At 39.7% G+C, this 20,063-nt stretch overlaps 1 protein-coding gene across 1 annotated transcript in view; it reads left to right on the forward strand.

Annotated features, from left to right (window-relative positions):
* ECPAS (Ecm29 proteasome adaptor and scaffold) overlaps positions 1–20,063 on the forward strand; it is a 73,046-nt gene that overhangs the window by 28,677 nt on the left and 24,306 nt on the right. The window contains exons 12-27 of the mRNA XM_007449777.1: positions 439–505; positions 599–721; positions 2,949–3,052; positions 3,452–3,575; positions 5,232–5,312; positions 6,325–6,550; positions 6,984–7,075; positions 9,252–9,386; positions 10,198–10,360; positions 10,808–10,980; positions 12,145–12,246; positions 15,354–15,477; positions 16,776–16,921; positions 17,357–17,411; positions 18,115–18,229; positions 18,853–18,921. Of these exons, the coding sequence (XP_007449839.1) occupies positions 439–505; positions 599–721; positions 2,949–3,052; positions 3,452–3,575; positions 5,232–5,312; positions 6,325–6,550; positions 6,984–7,075; positions 9,252–9,386; positions 10,198–10,360; positions 10,808–10,980; positions 12,145–12,246; positions 15,354–15,477; positions 16,776–16,921; positions 17,357–17,411; positions 18,115–18,229; positions 18,853–18,921 (1,899 nt within the window). The remainder of the gene's footprint in view (positions 1–438; positions 506–598; positions 722–2,948; positions 3,053–3,451; positions 3,576–5,231; positions 5,313–6,324; positions 6,551–6,983; positions 7,076–9,251; positions 9,387–10,197; positions 10,361–10,807; positions 10,981–12,144; positions 12,247–15,353; positions 15,478–16,775; positions 16,922–17,356; positions 17,412–18,114; positions 18,230–18,852; positions 18,922–20,063) is intronic.

Genomic DNA, 20,063 nt, shown 5'->3' on the forward strand with positions numbered 1-20,063 from the left:
GTAGGGAAGGAGTTTGGGGGCTCAGAAGACAGCCACTTCAGATCAGCTGATACAGCATAGGGTTGTCAACAAACCTTGTCCCTTGTGTGTTGGCATGAAGTGACAAAGCTCCTTGTCACCAGAGTCATTAGTTTAAATAGCATTTAGTCTCATCTGTTTTCTTTATTGTAAAATCAGAAATGTTAACTGAATGCATGGAATATTCTAGTGAGAATATCTGGATAATAGGTATATTAATCTAGAATTACATTATTAGACAGTTGAAGAATTAAATATTTACTTTAAAAAGTGTTTGGTTCTTTGGGGGAGGTAATCCAGTGATGCTCACATAGTTCAGAAGTGAAAGTGCAAGTTTAGGAAAGCTTGTGTTTAGTTTCTTTTTTTTTTCCATCTTATGGAAATTTTTGATAGTAATGATGACCTCATATTCTCTTACAGTCGAATGCCCCATTTATTCACTAAGGATATAGCTCTTGTGCAGCAGCTTTTTGAAGCCCTGTGTAAGGTAGGGAAACACCTGGCAAGTGTATGCTTTCTGTTTGGATGCTCACTTGGAAACCCAACAGGGAGGGAAACACTGTTTTTATCATCTTCATAGGAAGAGCCCGAGACGCGACTCGCTATTCAAGAAGCACTGTCCATGATGGTTGGAGCTTATAGTACTTTGGAAGGAGCACAGCGGACTCTCATGGAGGCACTTGTGGCTTCGTACTTAATAAAGGTAGGTCTGACTATGTGAACTACAATGGCTGGTGGTATATGCATTTTACATTTATTTTTAAACATTTTTTAAGCTCTCATTTTTTATTTTTAAAATTTATTGGGTCTCTGTTGCTGCGTGCGAGCTTTCTCTAGGTATAGCGAGCGGGGGCTACTCTTCATTGTGTGTGGGCTTCTCATTGCGGTGACTTCTCTTGTTGCGGAGCACGGGCTCTAGGCGCATGGGCTTCAGTTGTTGTGGCTCATGGGCTCAGTAGTTGTGGCTAACGGCTCTAAAGTGCAGCCTCAGTAGTTGTGGCACGCGGGCTTAGTTGCTCCATGGCATGTGGGGTCTTCCTGGACCAGGGCTCGAACCCGTGTGCCCTGCGTTGGCAGGCGGATTCTTAACCACTGCGCCACCAGGGAAGTCCTACATTTTTAAGATCAACATTTGAATTGCTTTTTGCCTTAACTCTCTATAATGAAGAGGAATATTTGCTTTCACTTGGACTGTGATTTATGATCTGTTTTTAATTCTTCGTTATTGGAATCTGATTTTAGGGAAGAAGGAGTAGTGATATTCACAGCGGCATTATGTGTAAAGCCTTCCTTGTTGGAAAACTGTTCTTAATATCATGCTCTCCCAGTTGCAAGTGTTTTGTTTTAAGTGGTAGCTGAGCACTACAGTCCACTGAGGTGGAGTTCTGTAGGTAACATTGGGGGAGAAAAGCAGAAGGAAAGAAAGACACAATTTATGGATCAAAATGAGTCTGTAGGAAGTAAGCCAGTGCCGTCAAACATGCTCTTCTTCCTTCTAGTCCTCTTCGTTTGCCTGCCATGGGAGTTTGCAGGAGAATTTTTAATGTCTGTGCTTATATACACATATGTAAACATGATATATAATATGCAGTATAAAATAATACATTATGTATTTGCTTTAGTCAGTTCTTTGCCCTCCATTTCTAGGAGTAGAGAGGGAGATTCAAGAGGGAATGATGTCAAATATTGGTGAGATTAATATGAATTGCATCTTAACTGAAATTTGGCTGCATTGGGTCTTCATTAGGTCTTCAGCCATGTTTATTAACACATTTATATTGAGGAATTATTAAAGGTTCAGAAAGGTATCTGGTTTCTGTTGAAATATGACAGGATAATTATGTACACTCAGAAGGCTTATTATATCTAGTGTCCCATTGTCAAATGCTCTTGGTGTCCAGTGTACCTGGTTCATGACCATAGAACATGGACAAAGAAGTATAGGCTTATTTGGAAGCTCATTAGAGTCAAATACTTAAAACTTTTTGTAGGTAACCTTACAAGGAAATGGAATGCTTGTATAATGCACATGGGTGCTGGTTATACTTATGCAGATCAAATCATGTAACAGTATTACGAAGCCAAAGGTAATTTATTTTCTTTTCTCAGACTACATGTAAGGCAGCCAGACCCTGGGCTAAATCATATAGACTGGTCCTTAATATCATTGCCCTTTACAGTAGCTCCAAAAATGCTAACGAGCAAGAACACCTGAATAAATGAGGTAGTACATGTTTCTAAGCATCTCTCATCTCACGCTGTGACTGGAGGAATGACCCAGGGGGAAGATACATGAGAATAAAGCTTAAGCATCAGTAGACTCTACAACTGCTTTTCTGGTTGAACTTTGTATTCATACAGTCTTAATCTATTTAAGTTAATTGGATATATTTATGTAGTTGAAGCTTTGCTTTGGAGTCAGTTTTAATTTAAGAGCTAATCTGAAAGCGTTGGTGGTATTTTGCTTTAAATTTGTAGGGATTCCAAGTAAGCTCTGTTTGTGTTTCCTGCAAAATATCTGAATTTCACTCATGTGACTGAGAGTTTAAGAGTTGGAGAAGCAGAGGTGGTGGCTAGAAACTGCCACAGTGACCTTGGTCTGATGGTTGGGCTGAGGATGTACATCTACAGAGAGATTCTCTGGTTATGGTCTTGGTGGGGTTTCCTGCTCTACTTGGAGCATCCTCTTAGATCATAATAGTATTCTTTAAATAATGTCATTGTCCAGAGACTTTTAAACAACATGATTAAAGATTTTGACTAAATGATGTTTTATTTATTTTGATACATTTATTGAAATATCAAATTTTGATTGTTTACAGTTAAAATGACTCGACTGGAATGAGTTGTTGGTAATTGAATTCTTTTTTTTTTAATCTCTGTGTGTGTGTGCGTGTGTGTGTGTGTTCGTGCGTTTATGTGTCAAATAGCCTGAAGTTCAAGTTCGACAAGTGGCTGTGAAATTTGCCAGCACGGTGTTTCCCTCAGATCATATACCGTCCAGATATTTGCTCTTATTAGCTGCAGGAGATCCGTAAGTTTCAAAGGTGTTAATTTGAATTTGGGTTCATTTAAAATTTAGTTGAAAATTGAATAAAATTTATGTTGTTTGCAGTGTTCGTCTGTGGAATTTAGGAGCAATTTATTAGAGTTAAAAATATGGCTCCCTTGATACAATATATAGACCTGTAGTCATACCGCGTCTTGTTTTTTCCTGTGGGTAAAATTCAAAGATGAAAGCCACATGACTCTCCACATCTAATGAAATTTCCAAAAAGAAGCGATTGTTTATCATGTATTTTATGCCTCTTTGCATAGATAGCCAAAAATATATTTAAGACACATGACAAATAAAATTGCTGTTCTTAGTCTTCATATGATCATTCTCCAGTTGGTGGAATTTATTTATGTTTCTTATTTATCTTTCTGAAAGACGGGAGGAAGTTCATGGAGAGGCACAACGAGTTTTAAGGTGTCTTCCTGGTAGAAACAAAAAAGAAAGTGCTTCTAAGCAGATGCCATCTTTCCCAGAAATGGTATATTATATCCAGGAAAAGGTATGGTATTTAACTTCAGATAATAGTTTAAGTCATATAATGAATGATGAAAATAAACTTACATTTTTTTAGGTGGCACATTTTAAAATGCTAATCACTAAATGTTGAATGGTTAGTAAAGTTTCTAACAATGTCAACACAATAAGAGGAAGGTACGAAGTGAGGAGAAAAATATAAATCTCAAATGTAATTAATCTGTTTTGCCCAAATCTAAATTACTTAGGATTCCTTTTATGTTTTTCAACATTTTGGCTGTGTTTATTTTATTTTTTATTATTATTTTTAAAATTTTTATTGGAGTATAGTTGATTTAACTAACACTGTTGTGTTAGTTTCTGCTGTACAGCAGAGTGAATCAGTTATACATAAACATACATCCACTCTTTTTTAGATTCTTTTCCCATATAGATCATTACAGAGTATTGAGTAGAGTTCCCTGTGCTATACAGTAGGTCCTTATTATTTATCTGTATTATATATAGTAGTGTGTATATGTCAATCCCAATCTCCCAGTTTATCCCTTCCCCCCTTTTCCCTCCTGGTAACCATAAGTTTGTTTTTTACAACTGTGACTCTATTTCTGTTTTGTAAATAAGTTCATTTGTACCATTATTTTTATTGGCTGTGTTTAAAATTTTTCCCCTTGGCATGACATGCTTAAAATATATCTTTTTTATTTTTAAGGTCATTATTTAGGGCAGCATAAGTTTAAGAATGCTTCAGGGAGCAGTCCAGACTTTTTCCACCATGATCATAAGAGAGCATTGCATCTGCTTTTGCAAGTCTCCTGTTGTTGCTGGTAGATCAGAGTATTGACAGTCATGAACCCCCACCCTGACACTATCCTACTTTTTACATTGATGTTTCTCTTAGTGTGCTGGGGGGATCCCTTACAGCCTTTCACTTCTACTGGTGGTCTTAGCTTTTGGCTTAGATAGACATCTTAAGGGTGCTGGAGGTCAGTATGTAACAGCCATGATTCTCTTCTCCATAACACTGTCATATTTGTGGGCAGAAGATGCTTTTGTGCTAATATTTTCCTTCTACCTCTATTATTAATGAAAATAACTGGCATGCAGTGCCCTGGGGTGACTGTCAGTAGATGCCTGGAGTAGGTTTATTCTTTTTATTTTATTTTATATTTTTTACTTGCTACTGTGTCATCTTTGCAGCTTTTTTCTTTTTTCCTTTCTTTTTAAAGTATAGTTGATTTATAGGTTTATTCTTTTTTTTTTTTTTTTTTGCTGTATGCGGCCCTCTCCCTATGGTGGCCTCTCCCGTTGCGGGGCACAGGCTCCGGACGTGCAGGCTCAGCGGCCATGGCTCACGGGCCCAGCCGCTCCACGGCATGTGGGATCTTCCTGGACCGGGGCACGAACCTGTGTCCCCTGCATCGGCAGGCGGACTCTCAACCACTGCGCCACCAGGGAAGCCCAGGTTTATTCTTTTTAAACAAGCCAGTCAAAAGGCAACACATCTGTAACTTAGGGTTTGAGGTCCATGCACAATCAAGCATGATTAATGGAAAAATGTTTTGACTAGAAAAAAATCAGTAACAGACAATAATGTAGCTAGAAATACAGTTATTTTTGAGTTGAGAAAGGGTACACGTGCTTTGTTTTCCAGTAATTGATTTTTGGGGTTTATTTTTATTAGGCTTCCCATCGAATGAAAACGCCAGCCAAGTACATGACTGGGACCACTGTCCTTCCATTTAACCCAGCAGCCTTTGGAGAGGTAGGACTGACATATATTTCTATTTTGCTTTCGCTAAAGGTTCTTAACGATAATGTCACAGTCAAAGAGATGACCGTGAATTTTTTGTGTGCTAGGTAAACCCATATAGTGACGTCATTGTTTTATACCAGGTTGTTTATTAGGAAAACAGTACTTAGTAATTGGTATTATTTTAAATCATAGTGGAGTCTAGAAATACATTTGTCTCAGTGAGATTCTCTTCGTGAAAGAAGTAGATGCTCTGCCTTGATTGCTATTGGGAATTTACAGCAAATTAGATTTGAATTTTAAAGCCAACAATATATTGAGGTTATTTGGATTATCCAGTTTTGAAGGTTGGAGAATTAGATTAATTTATCTCATTTACTAAGGGAAGTTCTATTGTTTTAGTCATTGATTTGCACTAATTAAATGGCAAGAGTTAATCTTGTTCAGAGTAAGAAGACTCACGATGAAATTACTGCCTGTCCTGTTCTAGCTGTCAAGGAAAGAGCTTCCAGAGGACTCCTTAGTAGCTAATTTATGTCAGAGGTTTTTAATGACGTCGTAGCTGCTCTTCTGTAGATGATTTGAACCCATTTTCTCAAATTCTCTTGTCAATGGAGATTAAATGCAGCTCAAGTTCCACAGGAACAGATCATTGGTCCTGGGTTTCTGCCCAGTGTCTGTCTGTCTGTCTCTCTCACATACATACACACACATCTTTAAAAAAAAAAAAAAAAAGATTTTCCTTGTTATATTTTAGACTTTAAAAGTGGAGTTTGTGTTTTAACTCCATTAAACTCTGTTAAAAAGCACTCTTTGGATTATAAAAGCTGGTTATATAAATTCTGCTCCATTGTGGTAATTTCAGTTCACACGTTGAGTCGTGTTTTCCAGCTTCTGTGAGGGTTGTTGAATAGCTTTTGAAGGAAGGTGGGGAATCAAAGCTGGGAACTGTCACTTTGAAGAACATCTCCTGCCTTGATGTTTTGAGACGCTTATCTGGTGTCCTTCTTCCTTCTGTCTGTAGATAGTCCTGTACCTGCGCATGTGCCTGGCTCACAGTGCGGGAGTGGTGCCCACCTCTCAGAGTTTGGCTGATATGCAAGATCACGCCCCAGCCATTGGACGCTATATACGGACTTTAATGTCGGGCAGCCAGGCAACACCCTCCTCGTCTTCTTCCAAGAGTGGGGAAACCAACCCTGTTCAGATCTACATCGGCCTGCTTCAGCAGCTGTTAGCAGGTGTTGGAGGTAGGAGGTCATGCCACTGAGGATTATACTAAAGCACTTAAGCAAAAATCTAATTTTAAACTCAGCTGAGAATTTATAGCAAAATTATTTTCTGTCTTCTCTCCTACAACTGAACATGAATCTCTGTTTCTTTTCTAAACTTGCCTGAGTTCATCTTTGATACACTGTTTCTTTTTTCAGAAAGAAACGCTTAACAATAGGTAATATATTTTTACTTTGGAAGTGGGTGTGAAGAACAGGGCATCTTTTTATAGACAATAAGTCTGTAAATTTGTGTATTGAATCACATACTGTATTTAGGTTAACTTTTGTTTTGTAGAACTGGGGAATGCCTCCTAAAGCTGTAGCCTTATGCTTTAAAGGAATTTAGTGATCCCTGTACGTTTATTGCTTTTCTTGAAATCAGAATGGTTCTGAATTCCTTCTTATTTAGGTTTGCCTGTCATGTACTGTCTATTGGAAGCTGTCTCAGTGTATCCGGAAAAGCTGGCTACCAAATTTGTAGACAAAACCGAATGGATAAAGGTATATCCTGTGCATGTGTATTTCTTTTTGATTCTGTATATTTTAAACTTTGGTCTCACGATGTTGCCTTCCTACCAGTGTTTCTGTGGCCTTTTCTGCCTTTAGGTCATTTTGAAACTCTCATCATTAAACACTTACTGGGAAGCGTGTAGGTTCATGTATTGCAGTGATCCATTTAGGTGAGGGGGGAGATGAATTGGGAGTCTTATAAGTAAGAAAAAATTATTTTTCTGTTTTAAAAGTTTAAACAAGTAATAAATATGTATAATTTAAGTAAACAATTATGTAAGACGTCTCCTTTGCATAGTCTGTCAGCTACCCAGATCCCTTCACCTTCCTGCCTCTTCCTCTCTCACCTGACAGACATGCATAGGTTATCACTTATTTGTATATGGTGTCCCTTCTAGAGTTTACTTATGCATATACACACAAATGAAATTAGCATTTTTGATTTTTCTTCCTTATTTCACACAAAAGGGTATTATACTTTTCACACTGTTTTGTACCTTCTTTTGCTTAGCGTTAGAACAAGGAGTTATTTCTATATAACTACAGAGAGAACATCCTCTTTGTTTTAACAACTTCATTGTTTTCCACTGCATGAATGTGCCATAATTTATTGTAGGTCCTTATTGATGGTCATTTAGGGTACTTCCAGTCTGCTGCAATGAACAATCCATCATTTTGAATATGAGTGGGTATATTTTTATTTATTTATTTGATTTATTTTGTGTGTGTGTGGCACGCGGGCCGCTCACTGTTGTGGCCTCTCCCACTGCGGAGCACAGGCTCCAGATGCGCAGGCTCAGCGGCCATGGCTCACAGGCCCAGCCGCTCCGCGGCACACGGGACCCTCCCGGACCAGGGCATGAACCTGTGTCCCCTGCATCGGCAGGCGGACTCTCAACCACTGCGCCACCACCAGGGAAGCCCTGAGTGGGTATATTTTTATATTTTTATATATTTTTTTGCGGTACGCGGGCCTCTCACTATTGTGGCCTCTCCAGTTGCGGAGCACGGGCTCCAGACGCACAGGCTCAGCGGCCATGGCTCACGGGCCCAGCCGCTCCGCGGCATGTGGGATCTTCCCAGACCGGGGCACGAACCCGTGTCCCCTGCATTGGCAGGCGGACTCTCAACCACTGCGCCACCTGGGAAGCCCTAGGTATATTTTTAGATAGATTCCCCAGAAGTGGAATTGAGGGCACATGGATGCAATTTTAATAGATAATGCACGTCCTCCATATGAGTAGTTCCAATTCACACTCCCACCGGCCATGTTGGAGAGTATTTTTGTCCCGTGGTCACATGAAAATGGTTACCATGTTTAGCAAATAAAAATGCAAGATACTCAGTTAAACTTGAATTTCAGATAAACAGTGAATAATCTTTTTTTATTACAGGTCTGGCTCATATAGTTTTGTATACCTTTTGTGCTGCATAATGTAGTTCTTTTTGGAAAATGCAGTTTGAATGATGGTGAAATGTACCAATTATTTAAGTGTGAAAGCATGAAGGTAGTTTACCAAGAGGAGTGAGTTTTGTACTTTGCTGGAAAATCTAGTCTCATGAAATTGCTTCTAGTTTAAAAAGGTTTTTTAATTCTTTGTGAATATTTGCTCATTTTAAAATGATCTTAGAGTTTTTGACCTTTGATCTTGTAGATCAGGGGTCATTAACTTGTGGTCCATGTACCAAATCTGGCCCGCCTCCTGTTTGTATGGGCTGCAAGCTAAGAATACTGTTTACATTTTTAAAGGGTTGAAAAAAAATTAAAAGATGAATAAAATTTCCTGACATGTGAAAATTAGAGTGTCTGTAAAATTGTACTGGAATCCAGCCACACCCATTTGTTGTCTATGACTGCTTTTGCACTACAATAGCAGAGTGGAATTGTTGCGATAGATTTGGCTCTTTACAGAAAACACATGCTGACCTCTGTTTCAGATCAGCTGTGTATTAATTCCACCTGTATTATACTTTGTATCTTTGATGAAAATGCACATAAGATTTTGGTCTATACCTCCGCTTTTATTTCGTTTTGAAATAATAGCTTGTTGTGTTCTTTTCTCACAGTTACCAGTAGATTGAACATTATAATGTTTTAAATGTTAGACATTGTCAGCAGGGAGATGATCATATATTATGTGTGTATTTCTTTTTCTACACTGCTCAGAGTCTGATGAATAGCAGTAAAGAAGAGATGCGTGAACTGGCAGCATTGTTTTATTCTGTGGTGGTATCTACAGTGTCAGGAAACGAGTTGAAGTCAATGATAGAACAGCTTATAAAGACTACAAAAGACAATCATGTATGTTATCAGTTTTGTCTTTATCCTTTTTTGTGGGAAATAGTTTTACAAAAGCATCTAATATGTTTTTAGTTTTTGTGTTCTCACTTGTAAAACGAACTCATAAATTTCTTGCCTTTATGATTGTAAAGATTAAATGAGATAGATAATACATGGATTCAGTCAGTTCAGTCAACAAATTTTGAGTGCCTTGTGTCTCATAGGCATTGTTTTAAGTGCTACGAATATGGCAGGCAGTGGATAGATGAGAAGCTCTAGTAGTGCTTGGTGCTCAGAAATGTTAGTTCCTTTTTTCCTCCCCATCTACTGCCACCTCTCATTGTACCTGTCCCGTTAGGAAACACTGTTGAAACCATGTGCTTTCAAATATTTTATTTGCATTTGGAGGTTTTAGCAATTAGAAATAGGATCCGTTCATTTTATTTTGTTGGCAGTAGAGGAAAATTATGCTTGAAAGTTATGACGGTGTATTTACCTAAGTGTTATTTATAAGCTAGACGGAAGTGTGGGTGCTTTTAAGAGCATGCAGTGGAGTCACCTCACCCATAGTTGGAGTTGGGTATGGGATTAGGGAATCTAAATCCAAGTGAGTCAGGACTCAGCTTAACTTCTCAGAATTCTGTGTTTGAAACTCAAGTTTTCTCTTGTTCCCTAACCGATTTATTAACATCCAGTGGAACCTCACATGATCACTTTATTCTTTGGCCTTATATTTTATTGGGGAGATGACTGTAGTAAACACACAGTTATTTCATTGCATTCACGCACGTGTGAGAGAGACAGACATACGGTATTGTGTTGTTAAATCCAGAGCCCGGAGATACAGCACGGATCCTTGCTTGCATTGGGATTCACAGTAGGAAGATATTTGGCTAAGAAGAAAATGAAAATGGCAGAGCAGCAAGACGTGGAGACAAATGCTGATTTTCTGCCCGAACAAGAGGAACTCATTCAGAGTGCCACAGAAACTATCGGTAATTAATGTGTTTATGCTGATTTGGATGTCAGCATAAGTAGGTTACAGTTTTTTTGAATTAGGTTAAAATTTATTGTAACATTTTAATTTCTTTTTATTAGCATTGCACTCTAAATACACGAGGTTTTTCCACAAAATCTTGATGCTAAATAAATTCTGTGTTTTTAATAACAATGCAAGTACTCTAGTTTTTCTATATATTTTTTTTCTATATGTTTCTATTTAACAGAGATGATTCCATTATGGGAAAAATTGTAAACATTAAGAAAGGACATGACTGGTGTTTCATTACTAAAGAAATGCTAACAAATTATCAACTGGAAAATATGTTATAGACTTTGATTTTGGTTTGCTGTCTTTAAAAAAAATCTTGAATACATTGCTGGTTGCTTTGGATTCCAGGGGTAATGATATAAAATTCTTTTTTGTCCAAATGTGTTTACAGGCTCATTTTTGGACAGTACGTCACCCCTCCTGGCAATTGCTGCCTGTACAGCCCTGGGTGAAATTGGCAGAAATGGTCCACTCCCAATCCCCAGTGAGGGATCTGGCTTTAGTAAGTTGCATCTTGTGGAAAGCCTGCTAAATAGAATACCCTCCAGTAAAGAAACAAATAAGGCAAGTCTCTTCCTTTTATCCTTCTTTTCTGAAATTCTTTCTATTCATAGATAAATAAATGAATAAAAACAGAATCATAGGATAGATGGCATTACAGCTGGAGGAAGGACTGAATGTGAAAAAGAGTGATAAAGAAGAAAGTCTAGGTGACGGTTTAATTTTGAGTTGGGGGTGATTTGTGCACTGCTTTTGTATGTGTACCGTTTGACCCAGTTACTCCAATTTAGGCCCATAACTGTTAAGATTTGGGTAAATATTAAATGCATCAGGTAATCCTTTTGTCATGCAAAAGGGGGGTAATAAAGTGTTAAATAGTTTTACGATTTTTTGTAATTTCAGACCAAATCTAAATCTTAACTTCCTATACTTAGTTTGGTTTTAAGAAATCTGGGCATTAGTAAGCAGTGTGAGTAATCCCTGAGGAAAAGGACACTTACGGTTTTTTTAGTTTTAGATAAAAACTTTCATAGACTTTAAAAATTTTCTTTGGGAGAAGAACACCTCAGTGTTGAAGTATAAGATGATTTAATGAACAGAAAAATCAGTTTACTACAAGTTTAATAAATATGTAATTTTATTCTTGATCTAGCTACTATTTAAAACTTTCTGAGATCACAGTAGTTTTTATTAGATGTTAGCAACTACTCATTACCATCCATTGTTGAGCACTTGCAGTCTGCCAGGCATATGCTGAGTGCTTCACATGCGTTAATTAATTGAATCCCCAAAAGATCTAGTGAAGTAGGTACAGTTGTCATCTCTATTTTCAGAGATGAGGAAATAGCGTCACAGAGAGGCTAAGTAACTTGCCTGAGGTCACACAGTTGTAAAGGCTATTAAAATGGTGACTTGATCTTAGGTCCTCTGGGCCCAGAACCTACATTTATAACTGCTATAGCTTGTAGGATAATGAACTAGTTAAAGACTTTGTTCTTCCTTCTTTTGCAGCTGTGGACCCTTAATGAACTCAGTTTTATGTCTTTCTACCTCCAATGTCTTATAGACATAATTCTGTAAAATTGGATACTTAAAAAAAAAAATTGTGCTGATGCATTAGTTAGACAGACTCCCCCTCCCTGCTTTCTCATTTTGGAAACATTTTTTCTGGGACCAAGCTGTTATATACTTCATTTAAAAAAAAAAAAAAATTCTGTGTTCTTCCAGATGAAAGAAAGAGCTATCCAAACACTGGGGTATTTTCCAGTTGGGGATGGAGATTTTCCTCACCAGAAACTCCTCTTGCAAGGTCTGATGGATTCTGTGGAGGTATTTATATTGCTCTCTGGTTGTTAGTCATTCAAACAAAAGGCATTTTTCTTAACTTGGAATTTTGCATGCTGTGAGGTTTTAAATTAAAACTTTATTCATTTATTCACCAAGTACTTACTGAGTACCATCTGTGGGCCCATCACTGTGGTAATTGTAGCATTGACTAAATCACCTCTGTGGGGAAGTCCTTTTCTCATGATTTTTTAAAAATAAATTTATTTATTTTTATGTATTATTTTTGGCTGTGTTGGGCCTTTGTTGCTGTGCGCAGGCTTTCTCTAGTTGCAGCGAGCGGGAGCTACTCTTCGTTGCAGTGCGTGGGCTTCTCATTGCAGTGGCTTCTCTTGTTGTGGAGCACGGGCTCTAGAGTGCAGGCTCAGTAGTTGTGGCATGCGGGCTCAGTAGTTGTGGGTCACGGGCTCTAGAGCACAGGGTCAGTAGTTGTGGTGCACGGGCTTAGTTGCTCCGCGGCATGTGGGATCTTCCCGGACCAGGGCTCGAACCCGTGTCCCCTGCATTGGCAGGTGGATTCTTAACCACTGCGCCACCAGGGAAGCCCTTCTCATCATTTTTGAGTAAAGCGTGGTGCAGTGTAGGTAGAAGGGGAAACGTACCCATTCAGCTAGATGTGGGGAGTGGGTGCCAGTGTTCTGGTTGCCCTTGAGTCTGATGACTTTGCTTCTGTCTTCTAGATAAATGTCCAGTGTGGTGGAGAGGACCTATAAGTAGACAACTGCTAGCCAATATGATGAGTGACCTAACACAATCTGATGTGGCCCCTGATGGGGCCTTGGTTCTTGTCACTTACTCACCTGCCGCTTTTGTTCACCAGCCTCTTAGTCCTTCTTTGCTCTGAGCTTTTGAAAGACCCATGCTTCCTTCTTTCTCAGGTTGTTGCTATAGCTCTTTGAAAAGTCTCCTGACCCTTCAGACTAGAGTAGATTCTTTATTTATTTGTGCTTTCATGCTGCTCCGTACTTTGCTTCACAGCATTCATCACAGTTGCTAATTGCCCACTAGGCTGAAGGCAAAGTCTGTTTTGCACCCCCATCCTCACCCCCTTATAAAACAGGGGCCGGGCAGCGTAATTGGTAGTAGCAGGACCTCAAACATTTTTTGGAAGCGTAACTGAATGAAGAGACGTTTGCGTGTAAGGCAGTGGACTCACGAACGCGGGCGTGAGCACTTCTGTCTGAGGGAGCTGGTGCACGTTTTTTGGTGGCAAAGTTGCTGCTGGGCCTTGAAGGAAGAGAGGGAGGAGAGAGGAGAGCTGTGGTTGAGGAATAAGGCAGCTGAGTGATAGAGCCGACATTAGGATGCAGGTCTCTGGATTATTGATGGAGTATTTTTAAGGTGAAATTTTTTGACAAGGAATCATAACCATATCTCGTTCCCCCTGGATGTCACTGACGTTGTAACGTCTTGAGGAGTAGCTTGTGATGTCTCCTTTCTCATCTTTTTTCTTTTCATACATCTGTGCTCAAGATGGGTTTCTCCCAGTTTTGTTTAAATGAATGAAGGTTTGTCTCGGTTCTCAACTTGCTACTGAAGACATTATTTTAAGAGTTTAGAAGTACAGAACTATATGAAAAGCTTGAAACATGCTAGAGAGACTGAAGGAGGAGAACTTAAAAAAAGTAGGAATCAAGAGAAGCAGAATATCTTCACAGTCATCTAGGACAGAGTCCTAAAGGTTTTTCTTGTTGTTGTTTCTTTTAAATTTTTATTATGGAAAATTTCAGGCATGCACAGAAGTAGAGAGAATAATAACATAATGATCCCTACTTACCCAGTCTTTATTTCTAGAATATTTAAAGCAAAATCTGGATATTATCTTCACAAATAGAGGTAGGGAGTTTTGTTTTTGTTTGTAATGCCAACTATGTTGTTATTAACATGTAAACAGGTAAAAACAGGCACATAAAATGACTCCCTAATACGGGATCCTCTGTGTTGAGGTAACCTTTTCTCAGCTTAGAGAAACTTTGACCAGGAAAGCTGTAGGACTGAAGCCTTCAAATACTTTTTCTCAGAGTAGGAAGTGTGTGGTATCAGCACTTAACACCTCAGCAAGCCTAGAGCATTTAGTTGATTAAGCTTGGAAATGGCTAGACTGTTGTCTGTATGCTTTACAGTGTTCTCCCAAAAGCCCCATATTCCCATACCCCTCATAGTCTCTGTTCTTCATTCTCTTCTTACTCTCCTATTCTTAGGTCTTTTCTGATTCCCAGCAAACATTAGAGAAAAATGCCAAAGGGAGCTGAGGTTGGCCCAATTCCATATTGGTCAGTGATTCATAATTGTGAGATGTGTCAATTTCTAAGTCTGATTTAAAAAATTTGAGTATGTATAGTTAAGAATTTTTTAAACTTTCGATTTTTGAAACAATTCCAAATTTACAGTGTGGTTGTCAGAATAATGTAAAGAACTCCTGTATACCCTTTATCCAGACTTACCAAATTATAATATTTTACCACGTTTGCTTTGTCATTCTCTGTTTTTTTTTCTGAACCATTTGAGAGGAACTTGCAGATATCATGTAATTTAAGCCGTGCAGAGAGGAGGAGGTGTTAGTAAATGATAAAGGCCGCTGTTAAGGGTGCAGTTACTACCAATCAAATGTCTACTAGATGCTTTATGTACGTTAACCTCGTTTAATCCCTACGGCCTGACGAGGTGGATGATGGTATTATTTATGCTCATGTTACAAATGACAAAGTTGAGTCTCAGAGTTTAAATAAGTGTATGTAGCTGGTGAGAAAGAGAATTTCTACCAAGATCCATATGGCTTCACAGTCCATGCCCTTCTCCCCCCAAGTAAATGGTGCCATTCTTCCAAAGATTAAAAATCCCTGCTTAGTGATTCTCTGCTGAGGGTGAAGAGTGCAACACAGACTTGGGAAAAGATCCTCAAGTCATTCTTGGGTTCTCCGTTCCCTCACCCTGCCTCACTTTCCAACCATCCTGTTAGCCGAGAGCATTGCAGGCCAAAGAGTGAAAGCAAACCATGCCGAGAAACAAGACAGTAAGCAGCCTTTTTGTGGAAACGGATGTTTTGGGGCAGTGTTCTCTCTGACTCCTCACTTTTGTCCCCTTCATTGCAGGCCAAGCAGATAGAGCTTCAGTTCACTATCGGCGAAGCCATCACCAGCGCTGCGATAGGAACTAGTTCTGTGGCCGCCCGGGATGCCTGGCTGGTGGCTGAAGAAGAATATACGCCCCCTGCCGGTACCATGTAGTCAGCTAATCAGTTTATTACCACCAAGTAACCCTCTTCTGTTCTTGTTATCACCTTTGACCAAAAGAAAAAAATGTATACATTCCATTTTCACTCTCTTTCCAATATTTATATATGTATTTATCAGTTTGGCTCAGTCGAGAAGGATAATTGGTTAAAGGAGACTGAGCACAAAATGAATGAGAGCTGTTTCTTTAGTCCTTTGGCAAGCAGGCAGGGGAGTTAGCTATCGATTACCTTCAGACTTGTGCTCTATTTGTGAGGATTGGTGTGGTTAGCCAGTGTTAGAGGTTTAGGCCTAGCAGTTTCCAAGTTTTGTGTCCCCTCATCCTTTATCACACAGTGCAGGTCGTGCAGCAGGTGCCTCTTCACTAAGTCACTCTGGCTTTTAGTGACCACATAGGTGAAGGGGCATGCGTTTTCTGATGACATGTTACAGGTACTGTGATTTCACATGTCTCATATGCTGTGAACATCCTACAGGGCACAGGATGGCTCTCCACAGCAGAGTGTCCTGCCAACCTCAGTAATGCCAAGGTTGAGGAACTCTGAAGTGACAAAGGAAAGGAGAACAATGGCGTAGTAGCGGGAGGAGGAAAGTGAGGTTAATAGAGGTTGGTTTGCCTGTTAGTTTTTAGATGGAGATGGGAAAGATAGGGTAGAGAAGGAAAAATTGCTGACACCAGAAAGAATGGGGATAATTTAAAAAAATTAAGACACAACTAATACAGCATTGTAAGTTAACTATGCTCCAATAAAATTTTTAAAATTTAAAAACAAACAAATAAAAGAAAAAATATTTATTTTAAAAACTCCATGTGCAGTTAAGGTCTAAAAGGAAACATAAAGGAAGAGAAATACTTTTTTTCCTGCTGTCACGGTTTAAATGAGTAAATTTACATTAATCATATGGGTATTAAAAAAACTTAAGACAGTTTTTTCAAAAGAGAGGTTTTAGGTTCAGAGCAACATGAAAAGGAACGTGCAGAGGTTTCCCACACCCTCTACCCCTACACATACCTAGCCTCCCCCACGATAGTGATGATTTTTCATTCTAGGGAACTGAAGTTATCTGAGTACCTTTGAAAGGTTATTTAGTTTATGCTGGGTTCTGAAATGAATGATTATCCGTTCCTTCAGCAATTTATTTAAACACCTTAGTCATTTAGATCTTAATATGTTGTAGGATTGTTGTATTGAGTAAAGATGTTAATTAAAATTTCATCTTTTTCAGGAAGCTCTATTCAGTTATTTTAATTGCTTCTTATCATTCTTTCCCTTTCCCTAGGAGCTAAAGTTAATGATGTGGTCCCCTGGGTGTTGGATGTGATTTTAAGTAAACATATCATCAGCTCCAACCCACATGTGAGGCAAGCAGCCTGCATCTGGCTCCTTTCCCTTGTGAGGAAGCTAAGTACCCATAAAGAAGTGAAGGTAAGCCATTCTGTAAATGTGGTCCAGCTCTGTTGGAAACTGTTTATGAAATATTTATAATAGAAAGGTGGTAGGAAGGGAAGTGTATGAGGGTGAGGGCCACTAACCAGTAACACATATTTTGAAATAAGCTATACATGAAGGAATGAAGGATAGTACCTGATATATATGGGCCGGAAGATGATTCTTAAGTTGAAGGTACAATGTCAGAGGAAGTGGTGAGGATGGGGGAGGCTCAGACTGTGTGCGTTAGACCACCTGTAAGTGCTACAACCTTCAGGTAATTTGCCCACCTTCCAAGATGAGGGCACAGCAGGGTTTGTGACTGCCTCTGGTCTTGAGACTTCACAGGGATTGTGTACCGTGAGAGCAAGATTTTTATTCTCCCAAGGAGGTAGAGTTTCAGTGTTCTGAATGCCTTTTTTCTTCTTTCAGTCTCATCTTAAAGAAATTCAGAGTGCATTTGTTTCTGTCTTGTCAGAAAATGATGGTAAGTAATTGGTAAATATTTGATTTCCAAACTTCTTTAAACTTGTATTTAAAATTTTGAAAAACCTGGATTAATGAACATAAAAGAAGGCTACAGGAAACTTGATTCTTAATGTATTTATTTATTAATTAGACCGTTTGTTCATTAGATCAGTTTTGCATTTAAAAGTGGAGCCGAGGCCTTCTTTAACTTGTACTTGTACCAAATAATAGCTTTCTTCTCCTGATACTTAGAATTCCTTTTCTCTTTGTGATTTAAGCCAGGAGAGAGTGCAAATATTTGTGATAGACCTTTAAATAGTAGCTTTGTTTTATTAATTGTTTTAAACATGTCTCATGTTGACTTTTCATTTAAAAAATTGCACGTGGGCGTCCTTAAATCCTGTGATTACCTCTCATGTGTGCAGCGTGCCTCCACTGACCCTTTGTCACCATGCACTGCACACTAAGGCCCAGCAGGGTTGTCTTGGCTTGTGAGTTGGATGTTCTGTGAATGTAGTTCTCATTTACAGAGACTTGCTGGTGTCATGTCCACCTCAGATGATTTAGTATGTTTTTAACAAAATAGGCAGGTTGATTATGTTTTCATATCTTTACTTTGATATCCTTTTGGGTTAATGTTACAAGTTTAACTTTTTTTTTACTTGATGGCCAGAGAACAAATTTTTCTTAAAAGAATATTGTTTTGTCTGACTTCTGCGTAGAACTTAGCCAAGATGTTGCCTCCAAAGGCCTTGGGTTGGTGTATGAACTGGGCAGTGAACAAGATCAACAGGAGTTGGTTTCTACTCTTGTAGAAACACTGATGACTGGCAAAAGGTACAGTGAACTTGAAAATTTCAGATTTGAACACGCAGGGCAAGTTTTGCACAAACTGAGAATATGAAGTGGAAGAAGGAAAGTTCAGCTTGTGATTTTCCTGTTTATTAAGCCTTTTCTAAATTGCAAATCATCGATTGTTATGCTGTGGATAGCTGTTTAATTATCCAGTGTATACTGTTTAGAAACAGGCCAGTAATTCAGGCTTCGAAAATTGAATGATCTTGGGACAGGTAAAGCACTGGATTACAGAAGTACCGTAATTACCGTTGGCTAAATGGAATGAAGATGTGGAGTGGAAGAGGGGGGCAGTCATTCTCGTAATTGGTTTCTGCTTTATGTTACTTTCCTTGTAGGAAGAATAGTTCTCAGTGTGTGACCACATTTAATTCAGTGTAACTTTATGTGGGATGTCTTTTATATCTATTTGTTCTTCCTAGACTTCATTTTAGAAAATTCTCTGGCTGATGGGAAGGGTTAGTTGACTTTTACATCTTGCACACTGTAGATACTTGATAGGGAATTTGATTTCATCAGTTTACAGATGAAATGTATGCATTAGTTGAATGGTGGCATGAAAAATTCGAGACTAAATTTAAATTCTTGGTGTTGTTTTCGTTTAGAGCTAAGCATGAAGTTTCTGGAGAGACAGTGGTGTTTCAAGGAGGAGGCCTTGGCAAAACCCCTGATGGGTAAGTGTGCCAGATCCATTGATCAGTCACTGTAAGACATCTTCTCTCAGTTGGAAAGGGTGCTCACCAGGTTGATTTCCACTCTCGTGGGAGGTGTTGTGTGTTGGTGGAAGAAGAAAATGTCGGTGAAAAAGCCTAGTGTTTTAGATTGGGTTTCCTGGGGGAGCAGACTGAGATGGAGGTGTGTGTGCTGGAAGTTTATTGAAGGGTGCCTGGGGTCGTCACCCTGGGGGACTGAGGAGGCAGGACAGGTCCGGTGGCCGAGGAGGAGGTGACCTGCTGCCCCCGCTTACGAGACCGTGACCCGTCACGGAGCTCTGGGACTGGGCTGGGAGGGCCTGCAGGGAGGTCCTGCTCTGTGTCCCCTCCTCAGGTCTTTTCACCCACTCAGTGACTAGCCATTGGTGGTGGGCTGCTCTCGGGGAGGACCTGACCTTGGACTGAGGGCAGTTCTGTCAGCTCCCAGCCAGCGGGTCCTCAGGGAGGAATCAGCACCCACTGCACCTAGTTTTTTTTGTTTTTTTTTTTGCGGTACGTGGGCCTCTTACAACATGTTGTGGCCTCTCCGGTTGCGGAGCACAGGCTCTGGACACGCAGGCTCAGCGGCCATGGCTCACGGGCCTAACCGCTCCGCGGCATGTGGGATCTTCCTGGACTGGGGCACGAACCCGTGTCCCCTGCATCGGCAGGCAGACTCCCAACCACTGCGCCACCAGGGAAGCCCTGCACCTAGTGTTTTGGAGGGGCATCTCTACTTGGTGCTTTGGAGTCCACCAGCTTGGCATTTTAAATTAATTCGTAGAGCCTTACCTCTTTTGTCTTACCATTATTTCATCGTGGTTGTACTGTTGCTTATCCTCTGAAAACCCTCAGGTCCAGCTGCAGCTTGCTGGGCCTTGCTGGGGAGTCCCCAGAGCCCTGCCTCAGGCTGTCTCTCCCGTAGCTCCATGTTTTCACACTGAAGTTGTTTCATTCCACTTACCCCTCCCTCTAGACTCCCTCTGAGTTTTAAAAAAAGTGCTCACTTTTCACAAAATAATGAAAAAGATCAGGTAGTTGACCAAATACAGAGGGAAGTTAACAGGACTTGAAGAAGTTGTTATCAGGATTGGGACGACGCTGTAGCTTAGGAAAGGTGTAGG

This window comes from Lipotes vexillifer, unplaced genomic scaffold, assembly GCF_000442215.2.
Source record: "Lipotes vexillifer unplaced genomic scaffold, Lipotes_vexillifer_v1.1 scaffold230, whole genome shotgun sequence".
Lineage (NCBI taxonomy): Eukaryota > Metazoa > Chordata > Mammalia > Artiodactyla > Lipotidae > Lipotes > Lipotes vexillifer.